Below are 20,298 nucleotides of genomic sequence, written 5' to 3'. Positions count from 1 at the left end.
TGCATTTACTACAGGTATTCACTGGGGGCTGGATTCACTCGTCTCTTTGTTCATACACTGCTCTATCCATCTCCCTGATCTAAAACACAGTAGCTATTGGTACGGCAATGTTAGTACAATGCAAAAGCACTCTAAAGACTCGCCACTGGAGTCAAAGGAAAGGACGGGCCCCTCCTTTCCTCTACCCTGAGAGCAAGCACAGCCCCTGCATGACATCTGCAGACTTGAAGGCCTCGTCTCCACTGCCCCAAGAGTGGGCACTCTGCTGCCCCTTCCATCTTGACAAACATGGAGCTTTACCAAAACTGCAGTTTATTTCCTCCGAAGTATTATTGAGTAAGCAGCATTCAAGTAATTGTTTGAAAGGATATTCATGTCTATTCCCTTTGACTAAAGGAAATGGAAAAGACTTTTGTCCAGTTTCTCCTGAGAATGGGGGAGGAGATGTCCCTGTAGGCTGGGAAAGACTTGCCTGCCTATACCATTATAATCATATTAGTATAGTATTTAATAAAATGTAGTACTTACATAATGTTTTTCACCTTTAAACTGCTCTACATATCAACTAACTATGCCTCACAACACCCCCGTAAGATAAGTAAGTATTGTCTCCATTTGGGGAAACTGTAGCACCAATAGTTAAGTGACAGGCGCAAGGTCACAGCATGAGTCACGGCCAGAAATGGGATTAGAATTCAGTATTTATGTCTCTCAGTCCTGTGTCCTGACCATTAAACCAGGCTTTGCACTTTTAGTTCTACTATTATTGTTCTACAGTAATAGCCCCAAATCCTGAGTATTGGGTCACTGTTGTAGCACATGACACTTATTTTTAAATCAAGCACATGGAAACAAAAACAAAAAAAAATCACTTAAAGAGAAGTAAGAATTTCTCCCAAGTGTAAGTATGGGGTTTTGAAATGGAAAGAAGTTTTCAGAGAATTTATCATTTTAAATTCACAGTGTATTGCTCAACAATTTATTGTTTGGGGGAACAGGAGCAATTTCCTATGTTTCTAATATGGCCTAAAATGATCAAAAGAATTTCCTTTTGGTTCTGGGGATTTTTTATTTTTGTTTTTACCCAGGGGAGAAATTAAAAACTAGACTAGCATCATGGCAGGAACAAAGCTGCTGCTGACTGCTGTGCCATTCCCAGAGCTAGAGGGCAAGAGCCATTATCAACAGTAGTGTGGAGTGATTTCAGATTACACATTTTCTAGAGTTCTTCCTTTGAAGGAATTAAATAGCCTCAGAAATCTAAAATGTTATTATTCCCTATCACTTCCACAGATCACAAGGCCAGAAGGAAATGTTATGATCATTTCTGTAAGACCTTCTGTATGACACAGGCCATATAATTTCACCAAGCAATTCCTGCACCTACCCAACAACTTTTGGTTTAGCTAAAGCCGGGGTTCTCAAACTGGGGGTTGGGACCCCTCAGGGGGTCGCGAGGTTTTACATGGGGGGTCGCGAGCCGTCAGCCTCCACACCAAAGCCCGCTTTGCCCCCAGCATTTATAAAGGTGTTAAATATATAAAAAGGTGTTTTTAATGTATAAGGGGGGTCGCACTCAGAGGCTTGCTGTGTGAAAGGGGTCACCAGTACAAAAGTCTGAGAACCCCTGAGTTAAAGCATATCTTTTAAAAAGACATCCAATCCTGATTTACACAGAGTGCATCCAGAACTTCCTCCACATAACCTGCTCAATATCAACTTTTAACCACAGATGACAACCTGAAGGTATTTGAACATTTGATTTGGAAGCAAAGCCCTGTGTGTCAATAAAAAAGAGAACACTGTTAAAAAAGAATATAGAGCTCTCTCATTCATAAGTTTAAATGTTAACAAACCCATTAGCAAAGCTGCAAAATCAGCCAGCCTGAATTTGAGAAGGTGGGAGCTAAGTATCTGTTTACTCAGACTGGGTGGTGGAAAAGAAGAGAAGCTGCCCTTCAAGTTAGGACACTAAGAATTCTCCTGGAAACACAGGGATATTTCCATGACCTACAAAACTAGATCTTTCTCTACAATAAAGCCATATATCAGGAAGGTGCTTGGAAAAAGATAAGCAGGAGTCTATAGCTACAATTGTCACTAACATGTTTTCAACAGGGAAGAGGATAAGGAGCTGGTACATCACAGGCAGGTAGGTGCTATAAAGCAAGCAGTGATGTACTTACTCTTCATTGGTGTTGTTGCTGTTGTTGACATTAAATCTGGCCAGGGACCAGTGACTGTAGCAAGTTAAACAGAACACAGTAAAGGAACAATATGAAAGCCTTGGACATTTTGTGCACGTTTACCAACATGATAGACCGAACTGCTGGTCCTACACATACTCTGAAAAGATTAAAAGAGGGTCAACTTTGACCGCCGCTGTAAGCCCCTTTGCATAACTATTCAGGGCACCAATTGCCCTTGATCATGTGCAGAACATACACGTTTGTGACCATGTCAGATGTCTGAAGCACTTTAGCCTGCTCTCAGGCGTATTAATGCTTGACAGCATGAATCTTGCTATTTATAGCAGCGTTCCCATTTGGCTGCTCTTATAAGTGTTTCTCAAGCCTTTCAAGTCTTCTTCACAGAAGCAGTGCCAAGAATCCTGGACAGATAGCAGAAATGCCTACTGTTGCTGCAAAATTAACTCTCCATAATGGCACAACAATTTGGAGCTGCTGTCACATGGCAACAGCATCCTAATCTGAGATGGGGAGACTGGGTATCTCAGAATTTGGTTATCTAAAGAAATGACATTGTTGGCACATGACCTGTTTTGTCCACTCTATTGGCTTTGAACCAGAAACACTAATGGGCTCCTAATGCAGAAATCAGAAAATCTCTTGGCTGTTGACTTGAGTGACTAGAAGATAGTAGCATGACTAATCAGACAAAATATATTAGACATGCAAAGAAATACACGGTTTCCAAGCTTGAATTATTAAGAAGCAGTTTCAGTAAAGATGGAACTGTATCGATCTGCTGCAAATCTGTGTGATGTTCACTATAATATGAATTATCAGCTGCAAATTCAAACCAAATCCTTACCCATCTCAGACTGTGCCACAAACTATGTGAGCCTGAGCTTCAAAGTAAGAGCCTGCCAAAAAGTTACAAGTTACATCAAAAACCCATCACTGTGTTTTAACAAACTGCAACATTTTTTTTTAGCCAGCTGTGTGGGGTTAATTTAAGCCACTAAGGCCTGGTCTACACTACAGAGTTAAGTCAATGCAAGGCAGCTTACATTGACCAATATAAGTTTCTACACTAAAATTTCGTTCCTGTCGATGTAACTGCCCCACTACACTGACTTAATAACTCCACCCCCACAAGAGGCATAGTCAATGTTGATGTAGTTAGGTCAATGCAGTGTCAGTGTAGACCAGTGGTTCTCAACTAGGGGTACACGTACCCTGGGGGTACACAGAGGTCTTCCAAGGGGTACATCAACTCATCTAGATATTTGCCTAATTTTACAACAGGCTACATAAAAAGCACTAGCAAAGTCAGTACAAACTAAAATTTCATACAGACAATGACTTGTTTATACTGCTCTACCTACTATACACTGAAATGTAGGTACAATATTTATATTCCAATTGATTTATTTTATAATTATAAGGTAAAAATGAGAAAGTAAGCAATTATTCAGTAATAGTGTGCTGTGACATTTTTATATTTTTATATCTGATTTTGTCAGCAAGTAGTTTTTAAGTGAGGTGAAACTTGGGGGTACGCAAGACAAATCAGACTCCTGAAAGGGGTATAGGAGTCTGGAAAGGTTGAGAGCCATGGTTGTAGATGCTGTATTGGTTACATCGACTGCTACTGGCTTTCAGAAGCCATCCCACAATGCCCCACTCTGACAGTACAATCGGTGCAAGTGCTCCTGGTGAGGACGCACACCACCGACACAAGGAGTAAAGTGTAGATGCACACAACCGATGTAATTACTGCAGTGACTGTATGCTGACATTAGTTAGGTCGCCTTAATTTTGTAGTGTAGACATGCACCAAGTCATGTATTATGTTCATTTGCAAAATAGAAAGCCTGGAAACACATGAAGGGCTCGCTTGAAGGCATTAGTTCATTTATTTAAAAAAAGATTTTAGACAAGACTAAACCTGCTTGTGGCACTGATGAGTGAACATCTTCTAATGACTCAACTCAGCCAAAAAAAATTCTGATTTCTGGACCAGAAGCCTATCAGTGATTTGATGGAGGATATTTGAGTGGGTACGATTAAGTGTTACTGCATTTTGCACAAATACTTGTGGTGGAGTTTCCAAGCACTAGAGACTAACGTCCAGATTCTAAATGTCTTTACACTGGGAACTGCTTTCATCCCCAGTATAGAGCAGCAGAGTGAGAGCAGGTAAGCTGACCATATGTCAATGTGCTCTTTTGGGAAGTATTTTCCTCCCAAACAGTAAAAAATCAAGTCCAGGTGTAAGGGACTGTTATGTCATAAGCAATGTAAGCTAAAAACGTCACCTCTGAAACCCTTGCCAACATGCTTTTGAGGAAGAAAACATTTTAAGGAAACAGTATTCATTATCATCATTCATGTGAGGCTCAGAGAATTGGTTTGTTCAGTGCTTGAATAGGATTGCGTGGTATAGGTGTTTACACTACAACCTGTTTCTCACTGCAGAGTGAGAAAAAGTGAGGAAACTGGGGCATACCAGTAGTTTAGGGGGACAAAGCATTTATTTTCTCCATTCAGGAACTGGGTTTGTTACTCTTACCTGATGAACAAATAGAGAAATAGCATTTCTAAGCTGTGGTTGCACATTTGCTAGCAAGCACAATGACTGCCAACAAAAGCAGCAGGAATGCATTAGTTGTAGCAGAAGTATCACCATCATCTGCATGTTGCACCCCTATGTAAGAATTTCTTATGTTATATCAGCTGATGGGAAAATGTATTATTTACCTAAGTGCTTCTGCAAGCTACCTGCAACTGAGGGCTTGTGCCTCCATCTGTGAGGCCAAAGACCACAGAGCTGCAATTTCAAACTGAACCATGCCTTCCTCCACTGCTTATCCAGGGAGATCTGCCAAAGCAATGGTTACCTTCTGCTAATTATGTATAAAAACCCTGGCATGATGATCCCTAGAGAAATTAAATTTATTAAGCAGCTCTATCTTATTTCTGTTCCATTGCTGGCTAAGCTCTACTCTATTGAAACTCATGTAATTGGATATGCTGACTTCTGGAGAATTAGGGAAGGTTCAGCTTGGACTATACTCACTATTGCTTTCTCCAGTTTTCTTGGAAGTTGGAGGACTTAAATTACTTTCAGGAAAGTTTCTGGAGAATATTAGCTACCCTACTCATTTGCTATCCTCAAATAAAACCCAGCATGCTCACATCCCATTCACAGAAAGAACATGATTACCCCAAGACCACTCTTCTCCCACTAAAGTACAATCAGATCAACTTACTTTTTCACTTTGCCTGGCTGCTCATTGTTGCTCAAATTGGAGTGAGTGTTACTTTCCCTACTGGATACCTCTTTGAGCTCTGGCCCTCGGATACGCTCAAGGAAAGAATCTGGCCTTTGGTCTTCATGATGCAAATGTCGTGTTGCCCATGATCTCATTGATAAGATGAAACGGGATAACCTGCAAGGAAGAGACACACAATGTTGTCTGAAGAGACAAGAATCCCAGATGGCTCAAGGCTTCCCCCAGGGCTAGAGCCACGCCCAGCAGCAGCTAGAATTTCTGCATCAATGGGGCTTGGGTGGAGAGTATCCGAAATGGGGTTTTCACAACCTCTGGACCCCTGCCACATCACTGGAGCATGACATTTTTCTGTATAATACAACAACTTCCACATCATGGGCTCCCCATCCTCTGACATGGTAAAGGAACCAGGAAGATACCTTATTCACCAGTCCTCAGTGTCCCCCATCAGCACCACATGGGACAGGAGCCAGAGAGACATCACTAGCTGTATGGTCAGCAGGCAGCTTGCCAAGGGGGGAGGGACTGGAAATCATCTAGAGCTCTAGAAGCTTCTGACATTAGGAGTAATGTAAAGAGGTGAGAGATCCTGTGCTGAGGGAAGGGGGGAGATGTTGAATCCTCATGTGATGACATACCCAAAGGTTGCCATGTGAAGTAAAGACAAAGGGTGATTGGATGGTGAAGGAGGATGGGTTGTGAAGAGATTGCTGGAAAGTGATGGAGGCTGGAGTTTCAGATTAAGGGGACACTTTCCCTTTAAGGATATTTTAGTGGGTTGAGAATGTGGATGAATTTTATCAGTAACTGTGCAACCTCATTCTGTAAATCTCATCTGTGACACTGGCAAACCAGGTACCAGCTCTTCCCAAGACTGCAGGCATTAGCTAAGAACTGAGAAACTCACAGCTGGAGACCAGACAGTTCACCTGTGTGCTGGATTTGCTCAAAATAGGTATCAGTCTTATAAGAATGTTTTGTGTTTAAACTCTATGAAATGCATGTAAGTTGCTGTGTGTATGAATCTCACTTGTAATGTCTGTATTCCGTGCTATCAGAAACTATGTACGTTTTGCTTTATAACTTTGAAAATGTTTGCTCTGAACTTGTGAACCCAGGCACAGGAATCCTCCCTTCCCTCTCCCCACCCCTCCAGGAGAACCATCAAAATTTAAGAGGTCCATTACAAGACAAAAGCTTTGTTAATTGCCTCATCCACCCCTGGGGAAGCACATGCAGAAGACCTCGTCCCATCGCTCTGAATGCTAGAAGAGGGAAATAAAAATAGTTGATGTGAGGATTTTTCATCTCTGTGCTGTTTGATTTCTCTCAGGGTCAGAGAAACCAAACTGAAGCCAGAGATCCCCAAGGGTTACTTCCAGTGTTCCTTCTAATTTTCTACGTCCATGTGCAGAATGAATTTGCACCAATATGGAGGTGATGTACATCACCTCCATATTGGTGCACATAACAAAATTCATGTGGTGCGGGGGCGAGGGTTTCGGAGTGTGGGAGGGGGCTCAGGGCTGGGGCAGAGGCTTGGGTGCAGGGGTTGAGGGCTCTGGGGTGGGGCCCGGGATGAGGGGTTTGGGGTGCAGGCTGCCCCAGGGCTGCAGTGAGAGAGGACTCCCCCAGCCCTCTCTCACCGCAGCAGCTTGGGGCCAGGGAAAAGGTGCCTCTCCCCAGCCATGGCAGCTCCAGCGGGCCTGGGCCAGGCCAGGAGAGGGGTTCCTCTCCCCGGCAGCTCCGGCAGGCCTGTGCCGGGCCGGGCCAAGAGAGGGGCTCCTCTCCCCTGGCTGCAGCAAGTCGGGGGCAGGTCTGTGCTGGGGAGGGGTGCCTCTCCCTGCCGCTGCAGGTCCGTGGTGAGGGAGAGGCGCCTCTCCCCACCGCAGCCCTGAGCCCCTGCATGGGCCTTAATAGACACCTGCATGGCCGTGTGGCCACGCAGCTTAGAGGAAACGTGGTTTATTTCCTTGGTCCACCCTAAAAGACATTTTGAATTGACAGATCTCTCTACAGCTCTGTCACTTTTAGGATTTAGATGGTAACTCATTTGTGTGTACAGGTATAGGTTTGCTTGCTTTAACCTGTAAATAACTCTCTTTTTTCCCCTAGTTAATAACCCTTTACATAGTTTATTACAGGATTGGCTGCAGGCCTTGTCTTAGGTGTAAGATCTATGGAACCCATTGATCTGAGATAAGTGACTGGTCTCTTGAGACTGGAAGCAACCTGAATGTGGTTTGAAATTTAGTGTACATGACCATTTATCACTAAGTTTGTCTGAATGGCGATAGGCTGGAGAATCTAAGAGGACTGTCTGTGACTCTGTGTTAAGACTGTTACAGTGATCCCTGGTAAAATCTATTTATAGAACATACCACCAGTTTGGGGTGTCTGCCCTGTTTTTCCCAGTCTGCCCAGAGGTAGGCACCCATGGTTGTGAGCCACTCCAGACAGCGTGACATCATCTAACTACCTTCCTATTTCACTTCCTACTGTTTGTAGCTTTTGCCTGTTGTGTCATGTCAATTATTAGATTGTAAACACTTCAGAGCAGACAATATATCTATCTGTATGTTCTCTAAGGTGTAGCATACTGTGTGCATTATGAATAACTAATTATGATAACAGGACTAGCCCCTAATATGAAAGCCACTAATTGCCTGTTGCATGTAAACTAGCATTTCCTCATCCTAAAATCCTAATGGAGCACTAGAATAACATAAACAAACACTCTTGACACCCGTATAAGTTTTATCACTGCTGCATGGTTTCTCTTTGTGTTCTTCCCACCCCAAGTTAAAGGACAATAGTCATTCTTTGTAAAAGGAGTAAAGTGAGTCTTTTGCATCTAAAATGTGTCCAAATGACAATATTTGAGACTGAAATCCCCAGCAGTGATAACAGTTTATCAATACAATATTCCACAGAGGAGACTATTTTCCTCTAATGGCAGCCCAGTTGGGACAGGTGCTGTGTACTTGCATGCTTCCTAGACCTGCCCTGAGCAAACAACATGGTGAAATGCTGAACAGAGCAGAACTTCTTTGATAGGCCTAGCAATATTCAAGGAAAGTTCTTTAGACTTCTCCAGATAAGCTAGCATTACATCTGTCCAGAATCTACAAGTTGGATGACACAGTGATGAAAACACTAGTGCTTTAGCAATTTAAATGCTACTGTACAGTACATATGCCACTTGATTGCATATTCTCAAGGGCCTAAGACAATAGTTTCTGACAGACTTTCCTCGGAATATCTTACCCTTGAGTTGCAAAGGATAAAAAAGGAAGGAACACAGAAATCAGAGGACAGTTTTTCACATTCCTGTTCCTTTATTAGTTTCCACATCGGGTCAGTATCATACATATAGTCTAAAGCCTACATTAAATTAAGGGATAGAATATAATTCTAAGACTACAAAACAAAAACCTCACCAAGGCCACAGAATAAATGATATAGCCTTCACCTCATTGACAAAAACCTTCACATATGAAATTAAGGTCCAGTATCTTTGTGCCTGTCTGGTAAACCACAGTTTGTGGTTTGCAAAGATAATGAAAATGATTAAATTGGTTTGTCTTAACTACACTAGAAAGCAGAACATTTTAAAGGGGCATAGTCACCTCTTTTAGGCACCAGTTTTACAAACCTAAGATCAGTCAAGAAGTTCCTAATATATATTTTGATTCCACTGAAAACCATTCACCAGCAGAATTTGCACCCCACACATTGCAGCACTGTGTTATTGCATGAGAACCTGAAAGTAAAAGTAACTAGAAGCACAAAGGGAACTGAGTAGTTTATTTTCCATTGTCCAAGATGAGAGAAATGGAGAATAATAAACTACATTTGTAAAATGACTTCAGTTTTAATAATCATTGTTTGCTTTAAATATGTAACATTTAACTTGAAAGTGTCCTCACATAATTAATGACTATATCAGAAGACAAACAGAGCTCTGAATTCAGTTGAAATTCTTTAGGTCAGGCACAGAGGCCCCTATTTAGGAATGCACTTAAATCCAGGTGTGACGGGTTGGATCACAGAAACCCCCTGGGAGCTGCTACCTGATGTACCAAGACGACCTCTGTTCCTGTTTTCCCTGCCAGCTCAGGACTCCAGCACCCTGTCTTGCTGAGCCAGACACTCCCGTCTGCTCCAACAAAGACCCAGGGTCTGAATTACTTGCCCCAAAGCTGCAGGTTTACCTGAAAACAGCTCACAGAAGTGTGCTTGTCTTTAGCACTCAGATGCCCAACTCCCAATGGGGTCTAAACCCAAATAAATCCGTTTTACCCTGTATAAAGCTTATGCAGGGCAAACTCATAAATTGTTCGCCCTCTATAACACTGATAGAGAGATATGCACAGTTGTTTGCTCCCCCAGGTATTAATACATACTTGGAGTTAATTAATAAGTAAAAAGTGATTTTATTAAATACAGAAAGTAGGATTTAAGTGGTTCCAAGTAGTAACAGACAGAACAAAGTAAGTCACCAAGCAAAATAAAATAAAATGCGCAAATCTATGTCTAATCAAACTGAATACAGATAATCTCACCCTCAGAGATGCTTCAGTAAGTTTTTTCCTCAGACTGGACACCTTCCAGGCCTGGGCACAATTCTTTCCCCTGGTACAGCTCTTGTTCCAGCTCAGGTGGTAGCTAGGGGATTCTTCATGATGGCTCTCTCCCCTTGTTCTGTTCCACCCCTTTATATATCTTTTGCATAAGGCGGGAATCCTTTGTCTCTCTCTGGGTTTCCACCCCCCTTCACTGGAAAAGCACCAGGTTAAAGATGGATTCCAGTTCATGTGACATGATCACGTCACTGTAAGACCCCAAGCCTTCATTCCTCCCATCCTGACTCACAGGAAGGCTTGCTTGCAAACAGAGCCCCAGTCAATTGTCCTGGTTGATGGGAGCCATTAAGATTCCAAACCACCATTAATGGCCCACACTTTGCATAATTACAATAGGCCCTCAGAGTTATATTTCATATTTTCAGTCCCAGATACAAGAGTGGTACATTTATACAAATAGGATGATCATACTCAGTAGATTATAAGCTTTGTAATGATACCTTACAAGAGACCTTTTGCATGAAGCATATTCCAGTTACATTATATTCACTCATTACCATATTTTTATAAAACCATATAGACTGCACAATGTCACACCAGGCTCCACTTCAGATACACGCTTAATTCCCAATGAACTAAATGGGACTTAAGCAAATTCCTGAAGATAAGCATGTGCTTAAGTGCTGTCCTGGAGAGGTGTGTTTTCCTAAACCTGGGCCAAAGTCAGCACCTCCAACCTTTGTTGACTGAGGCTCCAAGTGCATCACAGACATAATTTAATCCTAAAAATACTCAGCAATCCCTGTATTCTCAACATCTACTGTCTGCTTTCTTGTCAGGGCCACCCACCATCAAGACTGGGTGGGAGGGAATAGTTATTACACTCTTATTACATAAGATTATATCCAGTTAACAGTCTGAAAAGAAACTTATTTATCCCTTCCCTTATTGTCTGACTTTACTACATTTTCCCCCTCCATATTCAATTTATTTTCAGCAGTGATTAAACCTTTTTCCTATTTGAACTACAATGTGCTTTTCTGTCTGAGCCCACTCGCCAACTCCAGCACACTAAAAATTGAGCTATAAGGTACAAAATTAAGGTCGAAGCATCTTTTGTTCCATTTTATGTTCATTATAGGCTTTTTGTGTTTTCAGATGGACTGAACTCATTTTCTAGCAAATCTATGATGACCACCCCGTCCTCCCACATTCAACAACCTTTTGCAGACATGCTATCCTTTAATATTCAAAATTAAGCTTGTTAGCCAGTTACCTAGCCATTGCTCCAGTGCCTGTGAACGAGCTCCTGCGGGATTCAGACAGGCCTCTTGTCTCCATGGAAATGACTCTCTGCAATTCTGAAGAAGTGTCCTCACACAGGGAATGGGTCCTGCAAAATCAAATTTAAAAAAGAAGGCTTTTATTCAGCCTGCAATGCATTTGCCACTCATTCAATTCTTCCACTCACCTAATAAGGGGGCGGGGGGAGCAATACTCTTCTCTCCATCACAAAGGCTGCTGCAGCCAGGTGCTTAATTTTTGGAATTGCTCTTTTAAAATCTAGCAAAAGCCTAAGTTCCAAATGTATTTTTTCCTTTTTGTTTTTAATAAAATTTACCTTTTTTAAGAACAGGATTGGATTATTGGTGTCCTAAGAGATTTGTGCATATTGTTTGATTAGCTAGTAGCCACAGCTAATTTCCTTTGTTTCTTTCTCAGTTCTTCCCCGGAGAGGGGGTGAAAGGGCTTGAGGGTACCCCACAGGGAGGAATTACCAAGTGCTCCTTCCTGGGTTAAAAGGGGTTTTTTTGCATTTGGGTGGTGGCAGCGTTTACCAAGAAAAGAAGACTGAGGGGACACCTGATAACAGTCTTCAGGTATGTTAAGGGCTGTTATAAAGAGGACGGTGATCTGTTGTTCTCCATGTCCACTGAAGGTAGGACAAGAAGAAATTGACTTAATCTGCAGCAAAAGAGCTATTAGGGAAAAAGTTCTATCACAATAGTTAAGCTCTGGAACAGGCTTCTAAGGGAGGCTGTGGAATCCCCATCACTGGAGGTTTTTAAGAACAAGTAAGACAAACACCTATTGGTTTAGGTATTCTTGGTCCTGCCTCAGTGCAGAGGGCTGGACTAGATAACCTTTCGAGGTTCCTTCCAGCCCTACATTTCTATGATTTCTATGATTTCTATGAAAACTCTCTAACCCAGCTTCCTGTGTTTTGGTGCCAGCACAGCTATATCTTAATTAGGGCTGTCAATAAATCACAGGTAACTCACGCGATTAACACAAAAAAATCAATTGCTATTAAAAAAATTAATCGCAATTAATCGCAGTTTTAAATACACTGTTAAACAATAGAATGCCAATTGAAATTTATTAAATATTTTTGGATGTTTTTCTACATTTTCAAATATATTGATTTCAATTACAACACAGGATACAAAGTGTACAGTGCTCACTTTATATTATTATTTTTATTACAAATATTTGCACTGTAAAAAGGATAAACAAAAGAAATAGTATTTTTCAATTAACCTCACACCAGTACTGTAGTGCAATCTCTTTATCGTGAAAGTGCAATTTAAAAATATAGATTTTTTTTTGTTACATAGCTGCAATCCAAAACAAAACAATGTAAAACTTTAGAGCCTACAAATCCACTCAGTTCTATTTCTTATTCAGCCAATCGCTAAGACAAACAAGTTTGTTTACATTTACAGGAGATAATGCTGCCTGCTTCTTATTTACAATGTCACCTGAAAGTGAGTACAGGCATTCGCATGGCACTTTTGTTGCCGGCATTGCAAGGTATTTACATGCCAGATATGCTACACATTCATATGCCCCTTCATGCTTTGGCCACCATTCCAGAGGACATGCTTCCATGCTGATGACGCTCGTTACAAAAATAATGTGTTAATTACATTTGTGACTGAACTCCTTGGGGGAGAATTGTAGATCCCCTGCTCTGTTTTACCCGCATTCTGCCATATATTTCATGTTATAGCAGTCTCGGACAATGACCCAGCACATATTGTTCGTTTTAAGAACACCTTCACCGCAGATTTGACAAAATGCAAAGAAGGTACCAATGTGAGATTTCTAAAGATAGCTACAGCACTCAACCTAAGGTTTAAGAATCTGAAGTGCCTTCCAAAATCTGAGAGGGATGAGGTGTGGAGCATGCTTTCAGAAGTCTTAAAAGAGCAACACTCTGATGTGGAAACTATAGAACCCGAACAACCAAAAAAGAAAATCAACCTTCTGCTGGTAGCATCTGACTGAGATGATGAAAATGAACATGCGTCGGTCCGCACTGCTTTGGATCATTATCGAGCAGAATCCGTCATCAGCATGGACGCATGTCCTCTGGAACGGTGGTTGAAGCATCAAGCAACATACGAATCTTTAGAGCATCTGGCACGTAAATATCTTGTGACATCGGCTACAATGGTGCTACGTGAATGCCTGTTCTCACTCTCAGGTGACACTGTAGACAAGAAGCAGGCAACATTATCTCCTCCAAATGTAAACTAACTTGTTTGTCTGAGCGATTGGCTGAACAAGAAGTAGGACTGAGTAGTTTCGTAGGCTCTAAAGTTTTCCATTGTTTTACTTTTGAATGTGGGGGGGGGGTTTGTACATAATTTTACATTTGTACGTTCAACTTTCATGATAAAGAGATTGCACTACAGTACACCTCTACCCCAATATAATGCTGTCCTCGGGAGCCAAAAAATCTTACCGCGTTATAGGTGAAACTTATATCGAACTTACTTTGATCCGCCGGAGTGCGCAGCCCCGCCCCCCCGGAGCACTGCTTTATCGCGTTATAGCCGAATTTATGTTATATCGGGTAGCGTTATATCGGGGTAGAGGTGTACTTGTATTAAGTGAATTGAAAAATACTATTTCTTTTGTTTTTTACAGTGCAAATATTTGTAATCAAAATAAATATAAAGTGAGCCTTGTACACTTTGTATTCTGTGTTGTAACTGAAATCAATATATTTGAAAATGTAGAAAACATCCAAAAATATTTAAATAAATGGTATTCTATTATTGTTTAAGAGCGCGAGTAATCGCATGATTAATCATGATTCATTTTTTAATCACTTGACAGCCCTAAACTTAATACTTGCTGGTGCTAGATAAGGAGTTAAGCAAGCAGCTGACAAAGTCCCACTCTGTAAGACATATATCTATTGTGAGAAGGCTTCTGGTCCATGGTTGCCTCTTCAGTACACTGTAGCCCACTCAGAAACGCAAAATCTGGAGTCTATTGTCCCCCTCCCCTCACGTGCTTGAAATGGCTTAAACATGTCTAATATAATCACACTTTGCACTTCAATGGAGCCCTTGAGACTCTGAAGATTCAGCTGGGGAGCATGCAACTACCCATCTAGTTGCTAGTGTTAGCTACAGGGAACATATTAACCAGCTCTTCATCAGCTGCATGGGCTTTGTATTTAAGTCTGGGTGTTGATTTTGATCTATAAAGCTATACAGTTTGAGTCCTGGCTATTTGAATGATCAGCTTTCAACCTAGTTGAGATCAGCGGGCACACTCAAGCTAACAGTCACCAGATTTAATCACCTAGAATCCAACCCAGTGCTCACTGAAATCAATGAAAAGACTTCCATTGACTCAGGAGACATTGGATTAGCTCTCTCTCCCCCCCCCCCCCCCCCCCCCCGCTCTCTCCATGACCTGGTATTTTTAGTGTAGGGTCCTTGACTCCAGAATTTACTTCCTCAGCTGCTCCATCAGAGCCAGAATCTGCTTAACTTCAGGAAAAGGAACAAGGCCCAGCTCTTTCCTCAGGCTTTGGCTAAGGGACTGGTGCTGGATGGGTCAATGGCTGTGTCATTGTATTTTGGGAGGTCTCGTGTTTTGTTCTTGGTGCTTGACTTTTGTTTTAAAAAGGTCATTTACCGTATTAAGCTGTGTACACATGCCCTGAGACTTTTTGCAGTTGAGCTTATTTTATCAATAAATATATGCTCTGTAGGCGTGTTGTCACGTTATTGATTTGAACTGGGACCATATAGAACATGGTTGCAACCAAAGTCCTGTAGTGGCACTAAATCTTGTATAAAGGGGGTCAAATGAGGTGTCTAAGACAAGGTTATGGTTTGCTGGTTATGATTATGCTGTCTATATGTGTGTAACAATTTTGTAGTTGAAGTTATAAATATTGGCTCTATACTGTCTGTATTTCAAACTTATGCAATGCTTCTGGGAAACATTCCAGACAAGTTGGTGTTAGCTCTGCCTAGCCTGCTTGATGGCCCATTAAGGACCATCAGCTATACAACTGACCCATTGAGAGAAGGCAAATACGCCTTGCAACTCAGCAAAGTATGCAGGGACTGGCCCATGTGACTCCAGACTCCATTTTGCTGTAATTTTCCACAGTAAGGACAAAGAGGTGTTCTTACACCTGGAAAAGACTATAAAAAGGCTGATGCCTCATCTCCATTTTGTCTTCAATCCTGCTTCTTATCTCTGGAGGGACTTTGCTACAAATGGAAGCTCTACACAAAGGACTGAATGACCCATCCCAGCTGGGGATGTACTCCAGAGACTTGATTTGAACCTGCAGTTTCTTCTATCACTGCTACAAGCCTGAACCAAGAACTTTGCCATTACTGTATGTAATTGATTCCATTTAACCAATTCTAGCTCTCATCTATCTTTTTCCTTCTATGAATAAACCTTTAGATTTTAGATTCTAAAGGATTGGCAACAGCGTGATTTGTGGGTAAGATCTGATTTGTATATTGACCTGGGTCTGGGGCTTGGTCCTTTGGGATCGAGAGAACCTTTTTTCTTTTCATGGGGTATTGGTTTTCATAACCATTTGTCCCCATAACGAGTGGCACTGGTGGTGATACTGGGAAACTGGAGTGTCTAAGGGAATTGCTTACGTGACTTGTGGTTAGCCAGTGGGGTGAGACCAAAGTCCTCTTAGTCTGGTTGGTTGGGTTTGCCTTAGAGGTGGAAAAACCCCAGCCTAGGGCTGTAACTGCCCTATTTTAAGCGATTTGTCCTGAATTGGCACTCTCAGTTGGGTCCCGCCAGAACCGCATTGTTACACATGGATAATGTGGATTTGTAGCTTAGGAAAAACAGAACCCTGGTGAGAAGACTGTACTGAAGTGATGACATTCCACATTCACAGAAATGGGTTCTATACATTTGCAACTGGATTAAAAAAAAATCTTACAGATTTATCAGATATCTTTGTTTCTGAAAGTGTCATTCCAACATCACAGAGAAGTATTTGAAAAGAAATTAAACCTGATTCCACTCACTTATAAAAGTGTAAATCAAGAGTAAATCTAAAATGAACTCCATTGCCTATACAATCACAAAGATGTAAATAAACTAGTATTTTCCTGGTTTTCTCTCCCATGCTCTTTGCATGCGGCTTGTCCTGCAACTGGCTTTATCCAGGCACAAAGGTCAGCTTACAGGAGCCAGTCGCAGGATCGGTATTTTAGTTGCAAACTCTTTAGTGCAAGAACTGTGTCTTTTTTTTGGTTTTACACAGTGCCAGGCACAATCCTGATAAGGGCCTCCAGTTGCCACTGTAATATTAAGATATTAATTATTATTATTGTTAATGTTGAGCCAATGGGTTACACTGGTGTAAAATCAATATCAGAGGAGACTGTGGAGTCATTGAACAAAAGATAATAGGTTAAAAAACAAAAACTCCTATTAGCTCAATTGTGCCTTTTAGGCCCAAACCATGTTAGGCATGGTGAAGAGCCATACTACCACAGTGGGAACTACAGCACTGTGCCTCAGGGTATGTCTATACTACGGAGACTATGTGTTGGCATAACTATGCTGGCATAGCCCCTTAGCGCAGAAGCGAATACAGAAGGGGTTTTTCTGTCAGTGTAGGAACACCACCTCCCTGAACAAAGTTAGCTGTGTTGATGGACACCCTCTTCCATCAGCGTAGACCAGGCCATTGAGAGAATCAGTGGTAAATGCAGCTGCTGCTCCACCCTTCAGGGAGTGAAGTCTGCAAGCTCATCTGCAGTTGTCCATATCTAGCTCCAACCTCCTCCCATCCCTTCTGGGTATCTGGCAGAGCTAGCCCTGCACAATGCTTACCCTGGTCCATGCATAGGAGGTGCAGGTGTGGAGGCTTCACCTTGCACTCTTTATGCATCCATGGAAGGCCTACCCCTAATCTGGCCCTAAATTTGCTTTTGCACTTATTTGGCCTTTGAGCAAAATGAAACAAAATCACTTTCACCTGCAAAAGACAGTTTGATTTAATGGAAACACTTCAAGGTTCTGACCCAATTTTTAATGTCCCCTTTTGAGCGACTGATGCCATTTAGACATCTAACTACCCGATTGTGCCTCCATATCAGCTAGTTTGATATCCCTGTTATGTCAACCACATCCATACATTAGGGGAGGCTGGATTTAAAAAATCAGAGCAAGAGTTTTTTGGTACAGTGGTCTAGGTTGGTAGCACACTTTCGCTCTCAATCACACCCATGAGAAAAAAGAGAGAAAAAGCTGCCACTGTACATTGTGTGGGGCAGAGACTACCTCTCTTGCCAGTATTGATAATTCTCACTACATTTGATGTTTAATTTAAAGCCCTAGCTCTTGGAGACCTGTTATTACATGAAAATCTCAGTTTTCAATTTCTTAAAAAGTATTCTTTTAGTCCTGTTAGTCCTCCATCTCCCCAGTATGCTTTAGGGATTCTAATTCCCCTCCGATCTCCTCAAACTGCAGAATCAGAGACATAGGGGAACCGGAGATGTCGATTTCCACTTATCTATGATAATGACTCACGGTTTATAACAAAAGCCTTAATGTGGGTTTGGGGATAAGAACCACCTTTTGCGATTTGTGAAAGACAACATATGAAACAATGCATTACAACACACACGAACTCTTGAAGTACTCCATTCACCTACTCTCTTTGTAAAAAATTTCAGGAAGTTTGGAATTGTGGCAAACACATAGGTTATAAGCTTATTTCCTGTTTTCACTTCAATCACACTGGTAACATTTTTGCAAAAAATTGCATGAGCTTCATGGAGTGCTTCAGTATTATCAAAAAATTCACAAGTTTGTCTCATTGTTGCTTAGAATTACATTCTTACTCACAGCCTGACTAAGCCAAACTACGTTGTCTCTTGATAAATACCAGTATATCTCACTGAGTGTATATCATTTCAGGCTGCTGATTGATGTTACAAGGGCATTTTATATTTTCTAGCAATCATCTTACAACTCTTCTCTCTCTATCTTTCACACACACACACAAGAATATCTAATCCAATTACCTTTAATATGTCATCTCTTTTAAAGGGATCTTTTTTACTCATCTGTAATTCTTGTAATTAATATTGGCCACAGCAAACAGAATGTTTGAAACAAATGCTTTTCCAGGATTACCCTCATGTTGAGAGAGTGTAATTCATGTGGTAGACATGTATATTTAAGCCCCATTAGCTGTCATAATTAAGTCTTTACCTCAGATATTGTCACTGAATACAGTGACTCGGTTTTACATTTAAACCTTTAGAAAAATGCACTCACAACTGCATCAGTAATTTTGTTCTGCAAACTGTCAATCACTGCTATCCTTTAGTAAAAGGACATAGAGGAAAGAAGAAAAGACTGACCCTTGCTTTCAGCCACATTTTCTCTCTTTTCCAGCGGTGTCACTGTGCACAGATGCAAACCCGTGCTAAGATCCACAGTCATGGTGGCTGCATATCTCCCCAAGTGAGGACATTGTGCAGTATCTCTAGGTCAAACAGGCCATTCTGAATGGAATAAAGGCAACTCCACCTTCATTATGCAGCTATGAACAGTCATATATAGCCCATGTGCAGGAAGAAGGTGCCCACTCTATACAGAAGGAAAAGTCAGTGGACCCAAAAGGGGGAAGTGGGTGTTTCCAGGCTCTCTACTGGTTACTCAACACCCCACACCCATTATTCACACAACCAAATCCAATCAAGCTAATATGTTTCTCCAGTCTTAGAGCACAAATAATAAACAACCCACAGTAGTTGCCCCTAAAAAGAGGCAAGCTTGACTGAGACGCTGTGCATCCTCAAGAACAAACCGAGCCATATTTTCGCTGCTGTAAATGCACTGCAGAACATTCAGGGTAAATCCTTCTCTCCCTCCCCTCCCTACAGGCATGGGGCTCATCTAAATTGGGGAAATGAGTGGTGTTGTATAACACATTAACTCATTTGCTTATACGTTATATACACCACGCACTCTCCGAGTCTACCCATGCCACAGAGAGCCCTGAGTGCAAAGGTAGCTGGTACAATTCCACTGTATGGGAGGAAGATATGAGGAGGCTGCAAAGCAACACACCACTCCTATGAGCCCACAGTCCTGTAAGGGGCTCCTTTTGCCCCAGACTGCAGGGAGGATTGAGAGATGACCTATAATTAGAGCCAGTGAGTTTGCAACTATGCAGATTCAACAGCCATTCCCCCTGGGGAAGCAGTAGCTTGGCATAGAGAGAGGATCCTTTCTCCTCTAACCCCTCCAACTCATCCCAGTACCGAACCCAAAAATGTGAGGAGTATTCTGTGAATGGGATTTGGTTTTCCTTGAGCACTTATACCGTTCCCACTGAAGTGAATAGTGTTGTTACCCAAAGCATGCAGGATTTAGCTCCAGAAGCAGAAGTGATAGTAGCTTTCCTATTGTTGTGCCTTTTGCTCATCACAGCTACTAACAGTTGAAACTCAGTTAACTTCACTGGGTCAAAGACTGTGTGGGCAAGCACTCCCATAATGCATAGCACTACGGGCATGCCTCAACGTATGCAGTAATTTCTGTCTTCTTGACTGTGAAGAAAGGAACATATTACCTGCTAAAGCCATTTTCAATTCTTTCAATTTCTTCATCAGTGGTCCTAACAGACAGCCTGTGCATAGCAGGGTAGGAGTGCTGGGTGTTGATTTTAGCCATTTTGCTTTACATATCAGCATCCAAATGACAGCTAAAACACAAAAATAACATATTGTAAAGACTGCAATAGAGATAAAATGTGTTAAATATTTAAAAAGTGATATATTAAAAAAAGAAAACTCTATTAATAGTTTGTAAAATGGCCAGTGATATTTATAAATGTAATGTGAACATTACTTGGTACATTTAAACTAGACAGGGCAAAACATTAGTGAATGTCAACAGAGAATAATT

The 20,298-nt window shown here is 41.6% G+C and overlaps 1 protein-coding gene across 3 annotated transcripts in view; it reads right to left on the bottom strand.

The window, feature by feature from the left end:
* Nucleotides 1-20,064, bottom strand: part of LOC113406290 (cyclic nucleotide-gated channel cone photoreceptor subunit alpha-like) — a 35,289-nt gene extending 15,225 nt beyond the window's left edge. The window contains exons 1-4 of one of the 3 annotated variants that reach the window (XM_026650292.1): nucleotides 19,964-20,064; nucleotides 11,345-11,461; nucleotides 5,459-5,638; nucleotides 2,187-2,240 (exon numbers count right to left, since the gene is read on the bottom strand). In XM_026650292.1, the coding sequence (XP_026506077.1) occupies nucleotides 2,187-2,240; nucleotides 5,459-5,638; nucleotides 11,345-11,461; nucleotides 19,964-20,064 (452 nt within the window). Of the gene's footprint in view, nucleotides 1-169; nucleotides 187-2,186; nucleotides 2,241-5,458; nucleotides 5,639-11,344; nucleotides 11,462-19,963 lie in introns of all 3 variants that reach the window. The other 2 variants (XM_026650304.1, XM_026650296.1) reach the window with 2 other exon arrangements.
* Nucleotides 20,065-20,298: the final 234 nt, after the last annotated feature.

The sequence above is a fragment of the Terrapene carolina genome, unplaced genomic scaffold (assembly GCF_002925995.2).
Source record: "Terrapene carolina triunguis isolate 2854851 unplaced genomic scaffold, T_m_triunguis-2.0 Scaffold25, whole genome shotgun sequence".
NCBI classification, from domain to species: domain Eukaryota; kingdom Metazoa; phylum Chordata; order Testudines; family Emydidae; genus Terrapene; species Terrapene triunguis.
This window is presented reverse-complemented; position numbering and strand designations above follow the sequence as displayed.